This window comes from Panthera uncia, chromosome B1 (genome assembly GCF_023721935.1).
Source record: "Panthera uncia isolate 11264 chromosome B1, Puncia_PCG_1.0, whole genome shotgun sequence".
Taxonomy (NCBI): Eukaryota; Metazoa; Chordata; class Mammalia; order Carnivora; family Felidae; genus Panthera; species Panthera uncia.
The window spans coordinates 44,040,886-44,061,303 of NC_064811.1; the positions used below are offsets into that span (position 1 = coordinate 44,040,886).

General features: G+C 38.5%; 1 protein-coding gene across 6 annotated transcripts in view; it reads right to left on the reverse strand.

Moving 5' to 3' along the window:
• The window catches only part of AASDH (aminoadipate-semialdehyde dehydrogenase), a 55,688-nt gene that overhangs the window by 20,273 nt on the left and 14,997 nt on the right, over positions 1-20,418 (reverse strand). For 5 of the 6 annotated variants that reach the window (XM_049630510.1, XM_049630507.1, XM_049630506.1 and 2 more), the window contains 2 exons: positions 6,683-6,996; positions 3,365-3,557 (listed from right to left, as the gene is read on the reverse strand). In XM_049630510.1, coding sequence (XP_049486467.1) covers positions 3,365-3,557; positions 6,683-6,891 — 402 coding nt within the window. In that variant the 5' untranslated portion in view covers positions 6,892-6,996. Of the gene's footprint in view, positions 1-3,364; positions 3,558-6,682; positions 6,997-20,418 lie in introns of those variants that run through there. The other variant, XM_049630511.1, reaches the window with a different exon arrangement.

Consider the following 20,418-nt stretch of genomic DNA (forward strand, 5'->3'; position numbering starts at 1 on the left):
TTTGTCAAAATATTTAAGTAACAGAATGACCCTACATCCCAATATGAACTTATTGTTCCAGATTCTTGTCTAGGAATTTAGCACCTCCATTCACTCTCAACATTCAGGGTTTGGGGTAATAAATTATAATGGCCACCCTATTTATAAGGCATCCTCAACCAAATTAACTGTTCTACCAAGTTTTACGATAAGGAAAATCTCTTGTCAAACTGAAATGTTCTGGCCTTCATTTCCGGTGCTAAAAATAACTTAAACTTTGAACTCTATAAATAAATGCACAGCTATGAATACTCAGCAAGATAAAGCATAGTAACACTTTTCAGATACTCAAACTGAAATGATAAATTTAGCGGCAAAATACTAGTCAATATACGTACTTTGTTACCAAATCATTCTAGGCACACAGAAATAGGACTTAGGAAATAACAGAAAAAACAGGGGATGTTAAGGTTCCTTGCAAAATTTCTAAGGTAAAATTCTCATAAAAATGAAAAACACAGGGTGCCTAAGTGGCTCAGTCTGTCAAGCATCCAACTCTTGATTTCGGCTCAGGTCATGATCTCACAGTCGGGAGACTGAGCCCCAAATTGGGCTCCGAGCTGGGTGTGGAGCCTGCTTGAGAAGGTCTCCCTCTCTCTCTGCTCCTCCCTCCCCCATGCACATGCCCTCGCTCTCAAAAACAAAACACTTAAGCTGACATTTTGGTGGCTAGCAACCTAAGATTTTGCTCTAATTAAATGGTTTCACTTTTAAAGTGCATCAAGTTTAATATAACTTGTTATCCAGAGTATGTGCAAAAAAAAAAACAAAAAAAAAGTTCAAACATATTTTAGGTTTGTAAAACACCAAAAAGTGGAACTTTCTTTCCAAAAGGTCCTTATACCTGAAACAAAATAAGTGTTTAACTACCTCAAAAGCTAAGTCTATTTCACTTTGGGGTCTTTCTCCCCCACAATAAATCAAGATATTCCACTTTAAATTTTTAAAACTTTATGGGGTGTTTGGGTGGCTCAGTTGATTAAGAGTCCAACTTTGGCTCAGGTCTTGCAGTTCATGGGTTTGAGCCCCGTGTCAGGCTCTGTGCTACAGACAGCTCAGAGCCTGGAGCCTGCTTCGGATTCTATGTCTCCCTCTCTCTGTCCTTCCCCTGCTCATGCGCGCTCTCGCTCTCTCTCTCTCTCTCGCCCTCTCTTTTTCTCTCTCAAGAATAAACAAACAGTAAAAACAAATTAAATTAGTTTTTTAGGTAAGATTATTCGTAAATAAAATCTATACAGGATGCTCTTTTTAAAGTATATAATATACATTACACACATAAGCAAAAATCCTTGATGACTTATATATCATTTGATGAGAAATCTGATTTGGAAGGAAAAGATGAACCCTAACAACAAAGCTAAAATTCACTATGAGACATGCAAGAGAGCTGACGACACCGAATCCATCTGTAGCACTCCATCTCGTTCATGTTGGCTAGATGACCTCCCTTGGGGCTTTGTATTGTGTACCCTCTGGAGATTAATATCTGTACCTTAGAAATGTCTGCCAAAGTCAGGATTGAGGGGGGAGGGAGAAGTTTGCTTTGGCCGTCCATAAATGTGTTCAAAATAACCTAGTCTCTCTCCCCTTCTTCAGGCACAGATGGTGCCACAAGATCTAAGTAAAGATTAGCTGCCAATTAGGTACACGTAGACCCTTTGATCTTACTACAGTGCTGTCCCCTATACATCTTTGGTCTATAAAATCTATAGACTAAGGTCCTGTCTTGGCGGAGAACAGCTGCACATCTCTGCATCATCATTCAGCCAGTCCTCCCTGTCACTATGTTACCGTGCATAAACTGCACGTATGTAAACTGTGTGGAGTTGCCGGCTTCATTTCTTGTTCTCAAAGTCCCTTCACAGTTTGGAGGATACTTTACAGTTCCTCCTCCTCCGCCTTCTAACAAGACAGGACATGCCTTATACAAAGGAAAGGACATCCTGTCAGCTTGTGTACTTCTCTTCCTTACTCAAACTCAAATTTGATCTGCTGATAATACCCCAAATTAAGTCTTGTGAGTTAAATAAAATCACCATGAATATATGCACAACTTGCCGTGTTCTGGAATCATAGTTAATAAATGTGTATCAGTTTCTCACAAGGACTCATGACCCCAAAAAGGTTAAAACCACTGCCAAAGTAAATTTAACTGAAACTGTGCTAAAGGGGATTGGATTTAAAGAGATAAAACTCATAGACTTGACATAGAAGGAAAATCTCCTTCCATTTAATGACTCTCTCTCTCAAATCTATTAAGGTATTTTGAAAAGGTTTCCTAAAAATTATGCTCCTTGAATTTTATAGAAAAATAAGTTAAAGTCCTGCCCAGACTGACAGAATGATTCACCATAGATGAGAATTTATATGCAATTGATATACCCAGCAAGCCACATTATTATATTCATTTTATATATATTTGTAAACATATAATATTTTTTTAAGGATGAAAAACATTGCCTAAAAACAAAGTCAACATCAAATTTTGCCTTTAGGGAAGAAATTTAACATCCTCGAGTCTCTTACACTAAATATAAACTGATATTTTTAGTTTATCATGATACACATACAATTTTGCTAATTCTCTCTAGTATCTTTAACCATTTGCAATGTAATTATCTTAAGGCTTGTATACCAGTCACCTACTTTGATATACATTTTAAAATCTTTAAAGATGACAAAGTATTTGTTTCCATAGTTAATGTAAAATATACTGATATAAAAAGTCAGAAAATGTAAATTCCTACCTAATTAAAACTTAAAGTTTGTATTTTCTACTGAAAGCTGAAGTTTAAGGCAGGAGAGGCAAGTGTATCCCAACAGATTTGAGTGAAGGTCAACTTCCTCTAGTTATTACTATGCCAAATGCACAGTGAAATAATTTTCTAGGCAGAATTAACTGATTTTTTTCTCCCATTCTCAAGTAAATTAGATGATATCATCAGAAGACAACCCTTAATAATCTAACTAGATTATCATTAGTCCACTGTAAAAAACAACCTACAGGAATACAAAATATTCTCTAAAACATGTAAAATGTTAAATAATAGGGGTGCCTGGGTGGCTCGGTCGTTTAAGTGTCCGACTTCAGCTCAGGTCACTATCTCACAGTTTGTGAGTTGGGAATCTTGCATAGGGCTCTGTGCTGACAGCTCGGCTGGAGAGCCTGAAGCCTGCTTCGGATTCTGTGTCCCCGTCTCCCTCTACCCCTCCCCAACTCGTGCTCTGTCTCTCTTTCTCTCAAAAATAAACACTAAAAAATTTTTTTAAATAAAATAAAATGCTAAATAGAAAACAAAACATTTCATTTGCTCCTAAAATGTACCTGCAAAATAGTTACTCTGTGATGTGAAAAGAGAACGGCAGCTAACTTTGATGGAAGCACTTTGACAGAAGCTGGTACAATAAGCAGACAGGCACCACTGGATAGAGCAACAAATATTTCCACAACGGAGGGATCAAAGGTCAGAGGTGAGGCCAGAAACAAAACATCTTCTTGTGTGATCTCGAAAAGTAGCCTAAAGCAAAACAGAATGCAGTTATATGAAATGTCTAACATTTGGTAAACACATATCCTAAAAATTGATTTATGACCATTAAGTTTCTGGATGTTGGCCAGATTTTTATTCTTTTCTCAGATTAACCAAAATGGTACTATTAATCCTATAACTCTTTATAAATATAAGGATTAAAAGCCATTTAAAACAATATCCATTTCTTACTATGACATATTTTATCATCTGTGATGACTTTCTGATGTGTCAGTATGGCTGGATTGAACCACAGTCCCTAGAATTTCCTTTCTAGTAGGTTTTCCATTAGGGTACAAAACAAGGGATATTCTCTCAAGAGCTGGAGTACAGAAGGGAGGTGGGTGCCATTTAGTGGCACACATACCTCCCTGTTATTTCATTAAACACTAAACTAGGTGCTGCTGTGAGGGGATTTTGTAAATACAGAGTCTCTGGTTAGCTGACTTTAATCAAAAGGGAGATTTATCCCAGGTTGGCTCGATTTACTGAACTGGAAGACTTTTAAAAGAGTGTTGAGGACTTCTGTAAAAAAGACTCAACATCTGGGTCTACAATTACTCTCCCTTCCCCTAGGATCTTCTTTCCTGACTTGCCTGTGGAAAAAAAGCACATGCCTATGGGTTTCCAACCTGCTCACGATCATACCTTTCTGTTTACACTATAGACTCAGTCTTGCTTAGCCAGACCCCACAAACATAAGCCAATTCCTTATAGTAACTCCCTGATATATCCTCCTAGTTCTGCTCTTCTGGTAGAATCTTGACTCCTTCTATCCTACTTATATATTTAATAGAGACCTCTGATTCCCTTTTCCTACTATTTGATATTTTTCTCTCAGTAGCTGAACAAAGAGCAGAATATATATAGTTAGGATATTACAGAGCATAGATAATCAGTGGTGAGCCTATGGCATTGCTTCATTCTAAACACACAAAACTCACTGTCTAAAAAGCAGGGATTACCTTAATTTCACAATATCTTCAAATATGATATTGTGGGGACTCACTCAGAACCCCATACTTGATATGAAGATTACTTTAGGCTGAAGACATTTTGGATTTAACAGATGCAGAAAGAAGCCTTGTTAGACCTTTCCTTATCTCACTAATTGTGAAACTTTTGGGAAATGAAGTTGCCATAAATTCCTTCTTTGGAGTAGCTTTTATTCCCAGGAAGGAAACCAAGAATGAACCTACTATAAATCTCTCCTACAAGTGACTTTTATGGCCCTGAAAGTAAACCAAAAAGGGATTTTTAACAGGTAAATAGATTTCATTAAGTTCAAGCATAAATAGCAATTGAGAAATTCACATACTTTATTATTTTTTTTAATGTTTATCTATTTTTGAGAGAGAGAGAACAAACAAGGGAAGGGCAGAGAGAGAGGGGGACAGAGGACCCAAAGCAGGCTCTGTGCTGACAGCGGAGAGTCTGATGTGAGGCTCAAACTCACAAACGGCAAGATGATGACCTGAGCCGAAGCCAGGCGCCCAAACGACTGAGCTTCCCGAGGGCCCCTAGAAATTCATATATTTGAAATCAGCCCCTTACTCCTTACTAGCAAATACTTGCTCCCACTTTACATACAATTCCTGCCTCTACTGGCCCAGTGCCTCTTCCACCTCCACCAGATTCCAAATCTGCTTCACTCTTTTCAATTCTCCTGCATCTCCACCCCACCTCACCTCTCATACTCTTAATGTATTGCTTTGCCTTTCATCTGAAAGTTCCAATCCATCAGCTTCTGAACATTCCTTACCCTTCCATCTCAAGGTATCTTACTCCTTTACAATACTATCTCTTGATTTTTCAAACCAACTCTTCCTATCAATTCTCTACCATGAGCCCATAAATGTCTCCCATCTCAAAAATAAATCTGCACCTGCCCAGAATTCTTTCTTTCCCATTAAAACTAGCTTCTAGAAATGAACACTTTACTTTCTTATCTCCATTTCCTTATCTCTCATTCCCTTAGCACAGCCTAATGTAATCTGTCCTCAGTCTTGGGCCCTCAGAAATAAAGTCACTAAAGACTAGATTGTCAATTACAAGACACCTCTCTGCATCATTTCACCACTCCCTTTTTCTAGACCTGCACCATCCAATGATAGTCGCTAGAAACATGTGCCTTTTGAGCACTAAAAATGTGGCTAATCCATATTGAGATGTGGAAGTGTAAAACACAAGCTAGATTTAAGATAAGCATAAAAGCATATAATACTTCACTAATTTTCATTTTTATTACATACTGAAATAATATTTTAGATATACTGAATTAAATATTTGTTAAATTTTTTATTTCTTTGTACTTTTAAAATGTAGTTAGAAATTTTTTAATTATATATAACTTACAATGACATAAAAATATATACTTGTCTCACCAAGTTTCTATTTCTATATTTGTTTCTGTTTCCTCTTTTGATTTCCTAAGATTACTCCCCTTTGGTTCCCTTCCTCTTGTATTTCCTTCTTTCTTGTCAAGTTGAGAATCAACTTCATAGAGATTTCTCATCTCCTGACCACAAGAGCAAACCAAAGTCTACAATGCTACAGGAATGAACTTAATGAAATGGAAATATTTTTATATCTATTGGATTAAGTTCAAAATTCTTCAACAGGGCATACCAGCCTCCTGCCTCAAGTCACATGGCTCCTGCCCTCCCACTCTTTCCTCCTCTCTGCCCTGATAACACTCTTGCAAGCCAAACTCCTTTCCCCCATTCTTCTGCTGTACCTCTGCCAGGAACACACTTCCTTCTTCTTAATAATTAAGAAGCAAAGCTCCCAAGCATATCATTTATTTGCTCTCTGTCCGGCTCCAGGTCTGGATCAGAGAGGTGAAGCCCCAGCCTGCAGAGAACTAAAGTTCAGATATAGCCAAAACAAGACAGCCAACTACTTATGACTATCAATTTAGGAACAAGAGTTATAAAGAATGTATATTAAAAAAATTATTCCTTGGGGTACCTGGCTGGCTCAGTCAGTAGAGCATGCAAATCTTGATCTTGGGGTCATGAGTTGGAGCCCCACGTCAGGGGTAGAGTTCACTTAAAAAAGTATTTCCCCTTAAAATACAAGTTTTGAAGAAGGATTCAAAGGACAGAACTCACCGAAAATGTTGGATGTTTGGCAATATACATGCATGAGGGACTCTGACAATCTTAGGTATCCCCGTAGTGCCTGATGTATGGAGAACATAGGCTAAGCAATGGTTTAGCCTCACATCCATGTGCTCTTCTGACTTTTCTTCATTGTTCTCAGAATTTGTGCTGTTTGTCATTTTTCCTTCTTCATATTTCTGTTTTCTGTCATTTAGCATCAAACTGACTGCAACATTTTCCCAGTGAAGCCTGAAGAGTACTAAGTCAGTATGTTCTGTAAGTGCATCGTAATTCAATAATGTTTCATAGGAAGATTTGAATTTCTGTTACATGGGGGAACAAAGTTCACAATATTAGTGTTAAATGACTTTTTTACATATAAGTAATATGAAATATTCACTCATTCAACATTGTTTTGAGTACTTGCTATATAACTAGGGATTAAAAAATAAATTAAAAACTTGCAAGAATAAAGTGCTGTCCTTACTTTCAAAGTCACCTTCAAAATAAACAGACATAAAAACATCCAACTGCAGGGCAATGTGGTACCTGACCATGAATATGCTTGAAATGTTAATAGGAACAGAGGAGATTGATCTTAACTCTGCCTGGAAGGTCTGAGATTGCTTCATCATATGTAATATTTATGTTATAAGTAGCTTTTGTCCAAGTAAAGAGGGGTACTTTATTGGGCAAACAGCTAATGCAGAGTATATGACCCAATAAAGCTAGTGTCGTGGAGAACTTTAATAATTCCAGTAAGTTGAAGAACTAGGTATATAGTATTGTTAATAGGAGAGGAGAGGCTATCCTTAATAAATTTGTATACTCAATACTAAGGGGTTTAGACCTTAACTTATAAGCAATGAGACTCAATTGAAGGTGGCAAGGATAGACTCAGAAGTTAGACTTTTGGTAAGTGAGGGTTTTCTAATGAACCTTTTGCAACAATTGAGGTACGTGATTTGGGCCTGAACTAGTCTGTTGCAACAAGAGCAGACAGAAAGGGCCCGTGAACAAGAATCAATAGGGCTGGGTAACTTTCTGAATACAGAGTGAGCCTAAGAAGAGTGCTAAGTTTCTGACTCAGATATTTGGTAGATGGAGACAGATTAATACAGATTTACTTAATTTGGATAAAAATATATTAAATTCAACTTTTATATGCTAAAAGGTTCCTTTGAATATATGTTTTAGGATTTATAAAAAGAAGTTTAATGAAACATAAGTTTTCACATTAAAGAAATCACTATAAATGAGAGAAAAATAAGAAAGAAATGAGAACAAGGGTACAATGCAGGAGACTATAGGGTTTTATTTGTTTGTGGTGTGTGTATTAGGGGTCAGGTGTGGTATGGCCTGTAATATTAAAAAAATTAAGGACCTATAATACATATTTTTAAGACTTAGTTCAAAACCATCTTTTGCCATTAAACTTTTCTTATCTCTACTAGGTTACATTTATTTCTCTTAGGGTATGAACACATTATGTGGAACTTACAGGTTTAAGATTATGATAACTTTTCTCTCCAACCACAGTTGACCCTTGAACAACACATGGGTTATGGAGCCACCAACCCTAAAATCCATGAATGACTCTGACCCCCCTTCCCAAACTTTACTAATAGCCTACAGTTGACCAGAAACCTTCCTGATGACATAATTAATATATACTCTGAATGCTACACGTACTATATATGGTTTTCTTAGAATGATATAAGTTGTTAGATAAAAGATGTTAAGAAAACTGTATGGAAGATTCCCTAACCTGGAAAAGAAAAAAGATATCCAGGTTTAGGAAGCATAGAGAGTTCCAAACAAGGTGAACCCAAGAAGGTCCACACCATAACAAATTAAAATGTCAAAGGTTAGGGGCGCCAGGGTGGCTCAGTCGGTTAAGCAGCCAACTTCGGCTTGGGTCATGATCTCACGGTCCGTGAGTTCGAGCCCTGCGTCAGGCTCTGTGCTGACAGCTCAGAGCCTGGAGCCTGTTTCAGATTCTGTGTCTCCCTCTCTCTGACCCTCCCCCGTTCATGCTCTGTCTCGCTCTGTCTCAAAAATAAATATTTAAAAAAAATTTTTTTTAATAAAAAAAAAAGTCAAAGTTTAAAAGATACAGAAAGAATTTTATTGTACAAAAACATTTTTTTTTTAAGATTTTAAAATTTATTTATTTTGAGAGAGATAGAGACAGTGTGGGTGGGGAAGTGGCAGAGAGAGAGGGAGACAGAATCCAAAGCAGGCTCCGTGCTGTCAATGCAAAGCCCGATGCGGGGCTCAAACTCACGAACTGTGAGATCATGACCTGAGCCAAAACCAAGAGTCAGACATTTAACTGACTGAGCCACCCAAGTGCCCCTAAAATTCTTTTTAATATTTGAGAGGGCAGGGGAAGGGAGGAGGAGGGGCAGAGAGAGAGGGAGACAGAGGATCCAAAGCACGCTCTGTGCTGACAGCAGAGAGTCTGATGTGAGGCTCAAACTCACAAGCTCATAACCTGAGCCAAAGACAGATAGTTAACTGACTAAGCCACTCAGGCACAAAACACAGAGAATTTTAAAGTGGCAAGAAGCAAAAAGTTACATACAAGGGAAACCAATAAGGCTATCAGCTGATTTTTCAGCAGAAAGTTTACAGGTCAGAAAGGATTGGCATGATGTATTCAAAGAGCTGAAAAGAAAAAGCCTACAATCAAAAATAGCCTACCCAGCAAGGTTACCATTCAGAATTGAAGGAAAGATAATGGCACCTAGGTGGATCAGTCAGTTAAGCATCAGACTCTTAAGTTCAGCTCAGGTCATGACCTCATGGTTTGTGAGTTCAAGCCTTATATCAGGCTCTAGCACTGATACTGCAGAGCCTGTTTGGAATTCTTGCTCTGCCCCTCCCCTATTCATGCTCACACTCTCTAACTTAAAAAAAAAAAAAAAATTGCAGGATAAAGAATTCCCCAAACAAAAGTTAAAAAAGTTCACCACTGAACCAGCTTTATAAAAAATATTAATGATACTTATTTAAGAGGAAAAGAAGAGGCCATAATTAGAAGAAAATTATCAATAAAGAGATATAAAATATGACAACATATAAATAAAATGTAAAGGGAGAATAAAGAAGTAGTTCTCTTAGAATATGTTTAACCTTAAGTAACCAACTTAATACAGACTGCTACATACTTAGGATGTTATCTATAAACCTCATGGTAACCACAAATCTACAATATATACAAAAAAAACCAAACAAACATAAAAAGCCAAGAATAACACAAATAAAATCAACAATCACAAGGAAAGAGATCAGGAGAGGGAATAGCAAAGAACTATAAAAACAATCAGAAAACAACAAAATGGCATTAAGTACATACCTATTACTTGAAATGCAAATGGTCTAAATATGCTCCAATCAAAAGACATAGAACAATGGAATGGATTAAAAAAAAAGACCCATCTATATGTTGCCTATAAGAGACTCCCTTCAGACCTAAATATATGTACAGATTGAAAGAATGGAAAAAGATATTCCATAAGAAAAAAAAGAAAGAAAAAAAAAAAGCCAGGGTAGCAATACTTATTATCAGACAAAAAGACTATTTATTCATTTATTTTTAATGTTTATTTATTTTTGAGAGACAGAGCATGAGCCAGCAGGGGAGGGACAGACAGACAGGGAGACACAGAATCCAAAGCAGGCTCCGGGCTCTGAGCTGTCAGGATAGAGCCTGATGCCAGGCTCAAACCCACAAACATTTGAGATTGTGACCTGAGCTGAAGTCAGACACTTAACCGTCTAAGCCACCCAGGTGCCCCCAGACAAAATGACTTTAAAACAAAGCCTGTAATAAGAGAAAAAGAAGGGCATTACAGAATAAGAAGATCAATACAACAAAAGCATATAACTATTATAAAGATCTATGTACCCAATACTGTAGCACCTACAGTATTTAAGACATAAAGCAAAATTAACAAAGGGAGAAACTTACAATAGTGGGGACTTTTTAGAAAAAAATTTTTGAGAGAGAGCAAACATGAGTAAGGGGAAGGGCAGAGACAGAGAGAGAGTCCCAAGCAGACTCTGCACTGATAGCCCTGATGCAGGGCTCAATCCCACAAACTGTGGGATCATAACCTGAGCTGAAATCAAGAGGCAGATGCTTAACCAAATGAGCCACCCAGGAGCCCCAATAGTGGGGACTTTAACACCTTACATCACTAGATAGATTGTTCAGACAGAAAATTAGGAAACCGTGACTTTGAACACATTATACCAGATGGGCCTAAATATATACAGAACATTCCATCAAATAGAATACACATTCCTCACTCCTTTCAAGTACACATGGAACATTCTCTAGGATAGATCACATTAGGCCACAAAAATCGAGTCTCAATAATTTAAGAAGATTTAAATCCTAACAGGCATCTTTTTTTTTTAAATCACAATGATATGAAACTAGAAATTAAGAAAAAAACCTGGAAAAACACAAACACGCACAAGCTAAACATGCTACTGAACAACCAATGGGTCAACAAAGATATTAAAAAGGAAATCAAAAATTACATGAAGACAAATGAAAATAATAGTCCAAAGCTGGGATACACCAAAAGCAGTTCTAAGAGAATTTACAGGGATACTGGATTACCTCAAAGAAAAAGAACAAAACCCAAGGTGAGTAGAAGGATATGGTAAGATCAAAGCAGAAATAAATGAAATAGACTAAGAAGCAATAGAAAAGATCAATGAAACCAAGAGCCAGTTCTTTGAAAAGATAAAGAAAGTTGATAAACCTTTAGCCAGACTCATCAAAAAAGGAGGACCCAAATAAAATAAATTAACAACAAATATCACAGTAATAAAAAGGATTATGAGACTACTATGAAAAATTATATGCCAACAAATAGAATAACCTAGTAGAAATAAATTCCTAGAAACATACAATCTTCCAAAACTAAATCAGGAAGAAATAGAAAGTCAGAATAGACCAATCACTAGTAACAAAATTGCATTGGTAATCCAAAAACTCTCAAACAAAAAGTCTAGGACCAGGTGGACTCACAGGTGAATTATATGAGGCATTTAAAGAGGAGTTAACACCTGGGGTGCCTGGTTGGCACAGTTGGTAGAACATAGAGGACTCTTGATCTCAAGATCATGAGTTCAAGCTCCACCATGGGCATCGAGTCTACTTAAAAAGAAATAAATACAGGTGCTTGTATGGCTCAGTGGATTAAGCATCCAACTCTTGATTTTGGTTCAGGTCATGATCTCAGGATTTGTGAGATCGATACCTGAATCAGGCTGCACTGACAACACACAGCCTGCTTGGGATTCTCTATCTTGCCCCTCCCCTGATCATGTACATGTTCTCTCTCAAAATAAAGAAACCTTAAAAATAAATAAACAGGGGCACCTGGGTGGCTCAGTCTGTGAATCATCTGACTCTTGATTTTGGCCCAGGTTATGATCTCATGGTTTGTGGCTTTAAGCCCTACATCGGGCTCCATGCTGAGAGTGTGGAGCCGGCTTGGGATTCTCTCTCTGTCTCTTTGCCCCCACCCCTCTCAAAATAAATAAACTTTAAAATAAACAAACAAACACTAAATGCAAAAGAATATTTTTTTAAAAGACGCTACAAAAAAAGAAAACTGCAGGCCAATTTCCCTGATGAACATGGATACAAAAACACTCAATAAGATACTAGCAAACCTCATTCAACAAAACATTAAAAGGATCATTCACTACAGTCAAATGTGATTTATTCCAAAGTTGCAAAAATGGTCCAATATTCACAAGTCAATGTAATTCACAATAACAAAATGAATAAAAAAATCACATCCTCTTAATTGATGCAGAAAAAGCATCTGACAAAACTCAGTATCATTCATGATAAAAACTTGCAACAAAGACAAGGAACAAGCCTCACCATAATAAAAGGCCATATATGAAAAATCCACAGCTAACATCCTATTCAATGGTGAAAACAGAGCTTCTCCTCTAAGATCAGAAATAAGACAAGGATGTCCACCCACTTTTATTCAAATGGTACTTACTGGAAGTTCTAGCCACAGCAATAAAGGGTTTGGAGGTGGGAGGAAAGACATCCAAATTGGTAAGAAAAAAATTAAACTGTTACTATTTGCAGATGACATCATACTAATAGAAAACCCTAAAGATTTCATCAAAAACTATTAAAAGTAATAAATGAGGGTGCCTGGGTGGCCCAGTCTGTTAAGCATCTGACTTGGGCTCAGGTCATGATCTCACGGTTTGTGGGTTCTGTCAGCAGAGAGCCTGCTTTGGATCCTGTGTCTCCCTCTCTCTGCCTCTCCCTTACTTGCACATGCACACACCTGTGGCGTGCGCATGCGCGTGTATGTGTGTGTGCACACACACACACTCTCTCAAAAGTAAATAAACTTTAGGGGCGCCTGGGTGGCTCAGTAGGTTAAGCGTACAACTTTGGCTCAGGTCATGATCTCATGGTTCACAAGTTTGAGCCCCACGTCAGGCTCTGTGCTCACAGCTCAGAACCTGGAGTCTACTTCAGATTTCTGTGTCTCCCTCTCTCTCTGGCCCTCCCCCACTCACTATCTGTCTCTGTCTCTCAAAAAGAAACATTACAAAAAAAGTAAATAAAAAAAAGTAAATAAAACTTAAAAAAAAATAAATGAATTCCATAAAGTTGCAGGATACAAAATTAATATACAGAAACCTGTTGCATTCCTATATACTAGCAAGGAAGTAGCAATTAAGCAATTCCTATATTCTAGCAAGGAAAGAGAAATTAAGAAAATAATTCCATTTACAATTACACCAAAAGTAATAAAATATCTAGAATGAATTTAAACAAGAGGCTAAAAGAAGAGTACTGTGAAAATATAAAAACAACACTGATGAAAAAAAGTGAAGACAACACAAATGAACAGATATTTCATGGCCATAGACTGGAAGAATATTGTTAAGATGTCCATATTGTGCAAAGCAATCTAGATTCAATATAATCCCATCAAAATACCAGAAGCATTTTTCACTGAACTAGAACAAATAATCCTAAAATTTGTATGGAACCACAAAAGACCCCAAATAGCCAAAGCAATCTTAAGAAAGAACAGAGGGTGAGGTATCACAATCCCAGTTTCAAAACATAATACAAAGCTGTAGTAATCAAAGCAGTATGGTACTGGCACAGAAACAGACACATAGAACAACAGGACAGAGAGCCCAGAAATAAACCCATGCTTATATGGTCAATTAATCTATGACACAAGAGGCGAGAATATGCAATTAGGAAAAGAGTCTCTTCAATAAATGGTGCTGGGAAAACTGGACAGCTACGTGCAAAAGACTGTAAATGGGCCCCTCTCATATACTACACACAAAAATAAACCCACGGTGTATTAAAGACCTAAATGTGAAACCAAAACCATAAAACTCTTAGAAAAAAACAGACCATAATCTCTTTAACATCAGCCTTAGCAACATTTTTCTAGATATGTCTCCTCAAGCAAGGGAAACAAAAGCAAATTATTGGGACTTCAGCAAAATAAAAAGATTTTGCACAGAGAAGTAAGCCATCAATAAAAGGTGAAAGCCATCAATAAAAGGGCAACCTACTAAATGGGAGAAAATACTTCCAAATGATGTATCTGATAAATGGTTAATATCCAAAATATATGAAGAGCTTTTACAATTCAACATCAAAAAATAAATAAATAAACCAAAACCAAAACAAATAATCCCATTAAAAAAATAGGCAGATGTGGGAATGCAAGCTGGTGCAGCCACTCTGGAAAACAGTATGGAGGTTCCTCAAAAACTAAAAATAGAACTACCCCCTACGACCCAGCAATTGCACTACCAGGCATTTATCCACGGGATACAGGTGTGCCGTTTGGAAGGGACACATGCACCCCCATGTTTATAGCAGCCCTATCAACAATAGCCAAAATATGGAAAGAGCCCAAATGTCCACCGATGGATGAATGGATAAAGAAGATGTGTATATATACACAATGGAGTATTACTCGGCAATCAAAATGAATGAAAGCTTGCCATTTGCAACTACGCGGATGGAACTGGAGGGTATTATGCTAAGTGAAATTAGAGAAAGACAAAAATCGTATGACTTCACTCATGTAAGGACTTTAAGAGACAAAACATATGAACATAAGGGAATGGAAACAAAAATAATATAAAAACAGGAGGGGGACAAAACAGAAGAGACTCATAAATATGGAGAACAAACTGAGGGTTACTGGAGGGGTTGCGGGAAGGGGGATGGGCTAAATGGGTAAGGGGCATTAAGGAGTCTACTCCTGAAATCATTGTTGCACTATATGCTAACTAATTTGGATGTAAATTTAAAAAAATTAAAAATAAAATTAAAAAAAAAATAGGCAGAGAACCTGAATAGATATTTTCCAAAGACGACATCTAGATGGCCAACAGGCACATGAAAGACATTCAACGTCACTAATCAGGGAAATGCAAATCAAAAATATGAGATACTACCTCACATTTGTCAAAATGAGTAGAATCAAAAAGACAAGAAATAACAAATATTGGTGAGGATGTAAATTGGTGCAGCCACTGTGGTAAACTGGATGGAGGCTCCTCAAAAACTTAAAATTAGAACTACCATATGAGGGGAACCTGGGTGGCTCTCAGTCGGTTAAGCATCTGAATCTTGATCTCAGCTCAGATCATGATCTCACAGTTCATGAGATCAAACCCTGCATCGGGTTCTGTGCTGATAGTGCAGAGACTGCTTGGGATTCTCTTTCTCCTTCTCAAGATAAATAAACATTAAAAAAAAAAAAAAAAAAAAAGGATACCATATGATCCAGTAATTCCACTACTGGGCATTTACCCAAAGAAAATGAAAACATAATACAAGAAGAGGAGGTTCCGGAAGATGGCGGCGTAGGAGGACGCGGGGCTCACAGCGCGTCCTGCCGATCACTTAGATTCCACCTACACCTGCCTAAAGAACCCAGAAAACCGCCAGAGGATTAGCAGAAGGGAGTCTCCGGAGTCAAGCGCAGACTAGAGGCCCACGGAAGAGGGTAGGAAGGGCGGCGAGGCGGTGCGCGCTCCACGGACTGGCGGGAGGGAGCCGGGGCGGAGGGGCGGCTCGCCGGCCAAGCAGAGCCCCCGAGTCTGGCTGGCAAAAGCGGAGGGGCCTGACGGACTGTGTTCCGACAGCAAGCGCGACTTAGCATCTGGGAGGTCATAAGTTAACAGCTCTGCTTGGAAAGCGGGAAGGCTGGAGGACAAAGGGAGGGAGAGCTGCTGAGCCCCCAGACGGCAGAGCTCAGCTTGGCGGGGAACAAAGGCGCCAGCGCCATCTCCCCCGCCCATCCCCCAGCCAAAATCCCAAAGGGAACCAGTTCCTGCCAGGGAACTTGCTCGCTCTGCGCAAACACCCAACTCTGTGCTTCTGCGGAGCCAAACCTCCGGCAGCGGATCTGACTCCCTCCCGCTGCCACAGGGCTCCTCCTGAAGTGGATCACCTAAGGAGAAGCGAGCTAAGCCTGCCCCTCCAGCCCCCGTGCACCTTGCCTACCCACCCCAGCTAATACGCCAGATCCCCAGCAACACAAGCCTGGCAGTGTGCAAGTAGCCCAGACGGGACATGCCACCCCACAGTGAATCCCGCCCCTAGGAGAGGGGAAGAGAAGGCACACACCAGTCTGACTGTGGCCCCAGCAGTGGGCTGGGGGCAGAAATCAGGTCGGACTGCGGCCCCGCCCACCAACTCCAGTTATACACCACAGCACAGGGGAAGTGCACTGCAGGTCCTCACCACGCAAGGGACTCTCCAAAATGACCAAACGGAAGAATTCCCCTCAGAAGAATCTCCAGGAAATAACAACAGCTAATGAACTGATCAAAAAGGATTTAAATAATATAACAGAAAGTGAATTTAGAATAATAGTCATAAAATTAATCGCTGGGCTTGAAAACAGTATACAGGACAGCAGAGAATCTCTTGCCATAAAGATCGAGGGACTAAGGAACAGTCACGAGGAGTTGAAAAACGCTTTAAACGAAATGCAAAACAAAATGGAAACCACAATGGCTCGGCTTGAAGAGGCAGAGGAGAGAATAGGTGAACTAGAAGATAAAGTTATGGAGAAAGAGGAAGCTGAAAGAAAGAGAGATAAAAAAATCCAGGAGTATGAGGGGAAAATTAGAGAACTAAGTGATACACTAAAAAGAAATAATATACACATAATTGGTATCCCAGAGGAGGAAGAGAGAGGGAAAGGTGCTGAAGGGGTACTTGAACAAATTATAGCTGAGAACTTCCCTGAACTGGGGAAGGAAAAAGGCATTGAAATCCAAGAGCACAGAGAACTCCCTTCAGACGTAACTTGAATCGATCTTCTGCACGACATATCATAGTGAAACTGGCAAAATACAAGGATAAAGAGAAAATTCTGAAAGCAGCAAGGGATAAACGTGCCCTCACATATAAAGGGAGACCTATAAGACTCGTGACTGATCTCTCCTTTGAAACTTGGCAGGCCAGAAAGGCTTGGCACGATATCTACAGTGTGCTAAACAGAAAAAATATGCAGCCGAGAATCCTTTATCCAGCAAGTCTGTCATTTAGAATAGGAGGAGAGATAAAGGTCTTCCCAAACAAACAAAAACTGAAGGAATTTGTCACCACGAAACCACCCCTACAAGAGATCCTAAGGGGGATCCTGTGAGACAAAGTACCAGAGACATCACTACAAGCATAAAACATACAGACATCACAATGACTCTAAACCCATATCTTTCTATAATAACACTGAATGTAAATGGATTAAATGCGCCAACTAAAAGACATAGGGTATCAGAATGGATAAAAAAACAAGACCCATCTATTTGCTGTCTACAAGAGACTCATTTTAGATCTGAGGACACCTTTAGATTGAGAGTGAGGGGATGGAGAACTATTTATCATGCTCCTGGAAGCCAAAAGAAAGCTGGAGTAGCCATACTTATATCAGACAAACTAGACTTTAAATTAAAGGCTGTAACAAGAGATGAAGAAGGGCATTATATAATAATCACAGGGTCTATCCACCAGGAAGAGCTAACTATTATAAATGTCTATGCGCCAAATACCCGAGCCCCCAGATATATAAAACAATTACTCATAAACATAAGCAACCTTATTGATAAGAATGTGGTCATTGCAGGGGACTTTAACACCCCACTTACAGAAATGGATAGATCATCTAGACACACAGTCAATAAAGAAACAAGGGCCCTGAATGATACATTGGATCAGATGGACTTGACAGATATATTTAGAACTCTGCATCCCAAAGCAACAGAATATACTTTCTTCTCGAGTGCACATGGAACATTCTCCAAGATAGATCATATACTGGGTCACAAAACAGCCCTTCATAAGTACACAAGAATTGAAATTATACCATGCATACTTTCAGACCACAATGCTATGAAGCTTGAAATCAACCACAGGAAAAAGTCTGGAAAACCTCCAAAAGCATGGAGGTTAAAGAACACCCTACTAACGAATGAGTGGGTCAACCAGGCAATTAGAGAAGAAATTAAAATATATATGGAAACAAACGAAAATGAAAATACAACAATCCAAACGCTTTGGGACGCAGCGAAGGCAGTCCTGAGAGGAAAATACATTGCAATCCAGGCCTATCTCAAGAAACAAGAAAAATCCCAAATACAAAATCTAACAGCACACCTAAAGGAAATAGAAGCAGAACAGCAAAGGCAGCCTAAACCCAGAAGAAGAAGAGAAATAATAAAGATCAGAGCAGAAATAAACAATATAGAATCTAAAAAAACTGTAGAGCAGATCAACGAAACCAAGAGTTGGTTTTTTGATAAAATAAACAAAATTGACAAACCTCTAGCCAGGCTTCTCAAAAAGAAAAGGGAGATGACCCAAATAGATAAAATCATGAATGAAAATGGAATGATTACAACCAATCCCTCAGAGATACAAACAATTATCAGGGAATACTATGAAAAATTATATGCCAGCAAATTGGACAACCTGGAAGAAATGGACAAATTTCTAAACACCCACACTCTTCCAAAACTCAATCAGGAGGAAATAGAAAGCTTGAACAGACCCATAACCAGCGAAGAAATTGAATCGGTTATCAAAAATCTCCCAACAAATAAGAGTCCAGGACCAGATGGCTTCCCAGGGGAGTTCTACCAGACATTTAAAGCAGAGATAATACCTATCCTTCTCAAGCTATTCCAAGAAATAGAAAGGGAAGGAAAACTTCCAGACTCATTCTATGAAGCCAGTATTACTTTGATTCCTAAACCAGACAGAGACCCAGTAAAAAAAGAGAACTACAGGCCAATATCCCTGATGAATATGGATGCAAAAATTCTTAATAAGATACTAGCAAATCGAATTCAACAGCATATAAAAAGAATTATTCACCATGATCAAGTGGGATTCATTCCTGGGATGCAGGGCTGGTTCAACATTCGCAAATCAATCAACGTGATACATCACATTAACAAAAAAAAAGAGAAGAACCATATGATCCTGTCAATCGATGCAGAAAAGGCCTTTGACAAAATCCAGCACCCTTTCTTAATAAAAACCCTTGAGAAAGTCGGGATAGAAGGAACATACTTAAAGATCATAAAGGCCATTTATGAAAAGCCCACAGCTAACATCATCCTCAACGGGGAAAAACTGAGAGCTTTTTCCCTGAGATCAGGAACACGACAGGGATGCCCACTGTCACCGCTGTTGTTTAATATAGTGCTGGAAGTTCTAGCATCAGCAATCAGACAACAAAAGGAAATCAAAGGCATCAAAATTGGCAAAGATGAAGTCAAGCTTTCGCTTTTTGCAGATGACATGATATTATACATGGAAAATCCGATAGACTCCACCAAAAGTCTGCTAGAACTGATACATGAATTCAGCAAAGTTGCAGGATACAAAATCAATGCACAGAAATCAGTTGCATTCTTATACACTAACAATGAAGCAACAGAAAGACAAATGAAGAAACTGATCCCATTCACAATTGCACCAAGAAGCATAAAATACCTAGGGATAAATCTAACCAAAGATGTAAAAGATCTGTATGCTGAAAACTATAGAAAGCTTATGCAGGTAATTGAAGAAGATATAAAGAAATGGAAAGACATTCCATGCTCATAGATTGGAAGAATAAATATTGTCAAAATGTCAATACTACCCAAAGCTATCTACACATTCAATGCAATCCCAATCAAAATTGCACCAGCATTCTTCTCGAAACTAGAACAAGCAATCCTAAAATTCATATGGAACCACAAAAGGCCCCAAATAGCCAAAGTAATTTTGAAGAAGAAGACCAAAGCAGGAGGCATCACAATCCCAGACTTTAGCCTCTACTACAAAGCTGTCATCATCAAGACAGCATGGTATTGGCATAAAAACAGACACATAGACCAATGGAATAGAATAGAAACCCCAGAACTAGACCCACAAACGTATGGCCAACTCATCTTTGACAAAGCAGGAAAGAACATCCAATGGAAAAAAGACAGTCTCTTTAACAAATGGTGCTGGGAGAACTGGACAGCAACATGCAGAAGGTTGAAACTAGACCACTTTCTCACACCATTCACAAAAATAAACTCAAAATGGTTAAAGGACCTGAATGTGAGACAGGAAACCATCAAAACCTTAGAGGAGAAAGCAGGAAAAGACCTCTCTGACCTCAGCCGTAGCAATCTCTTACTCG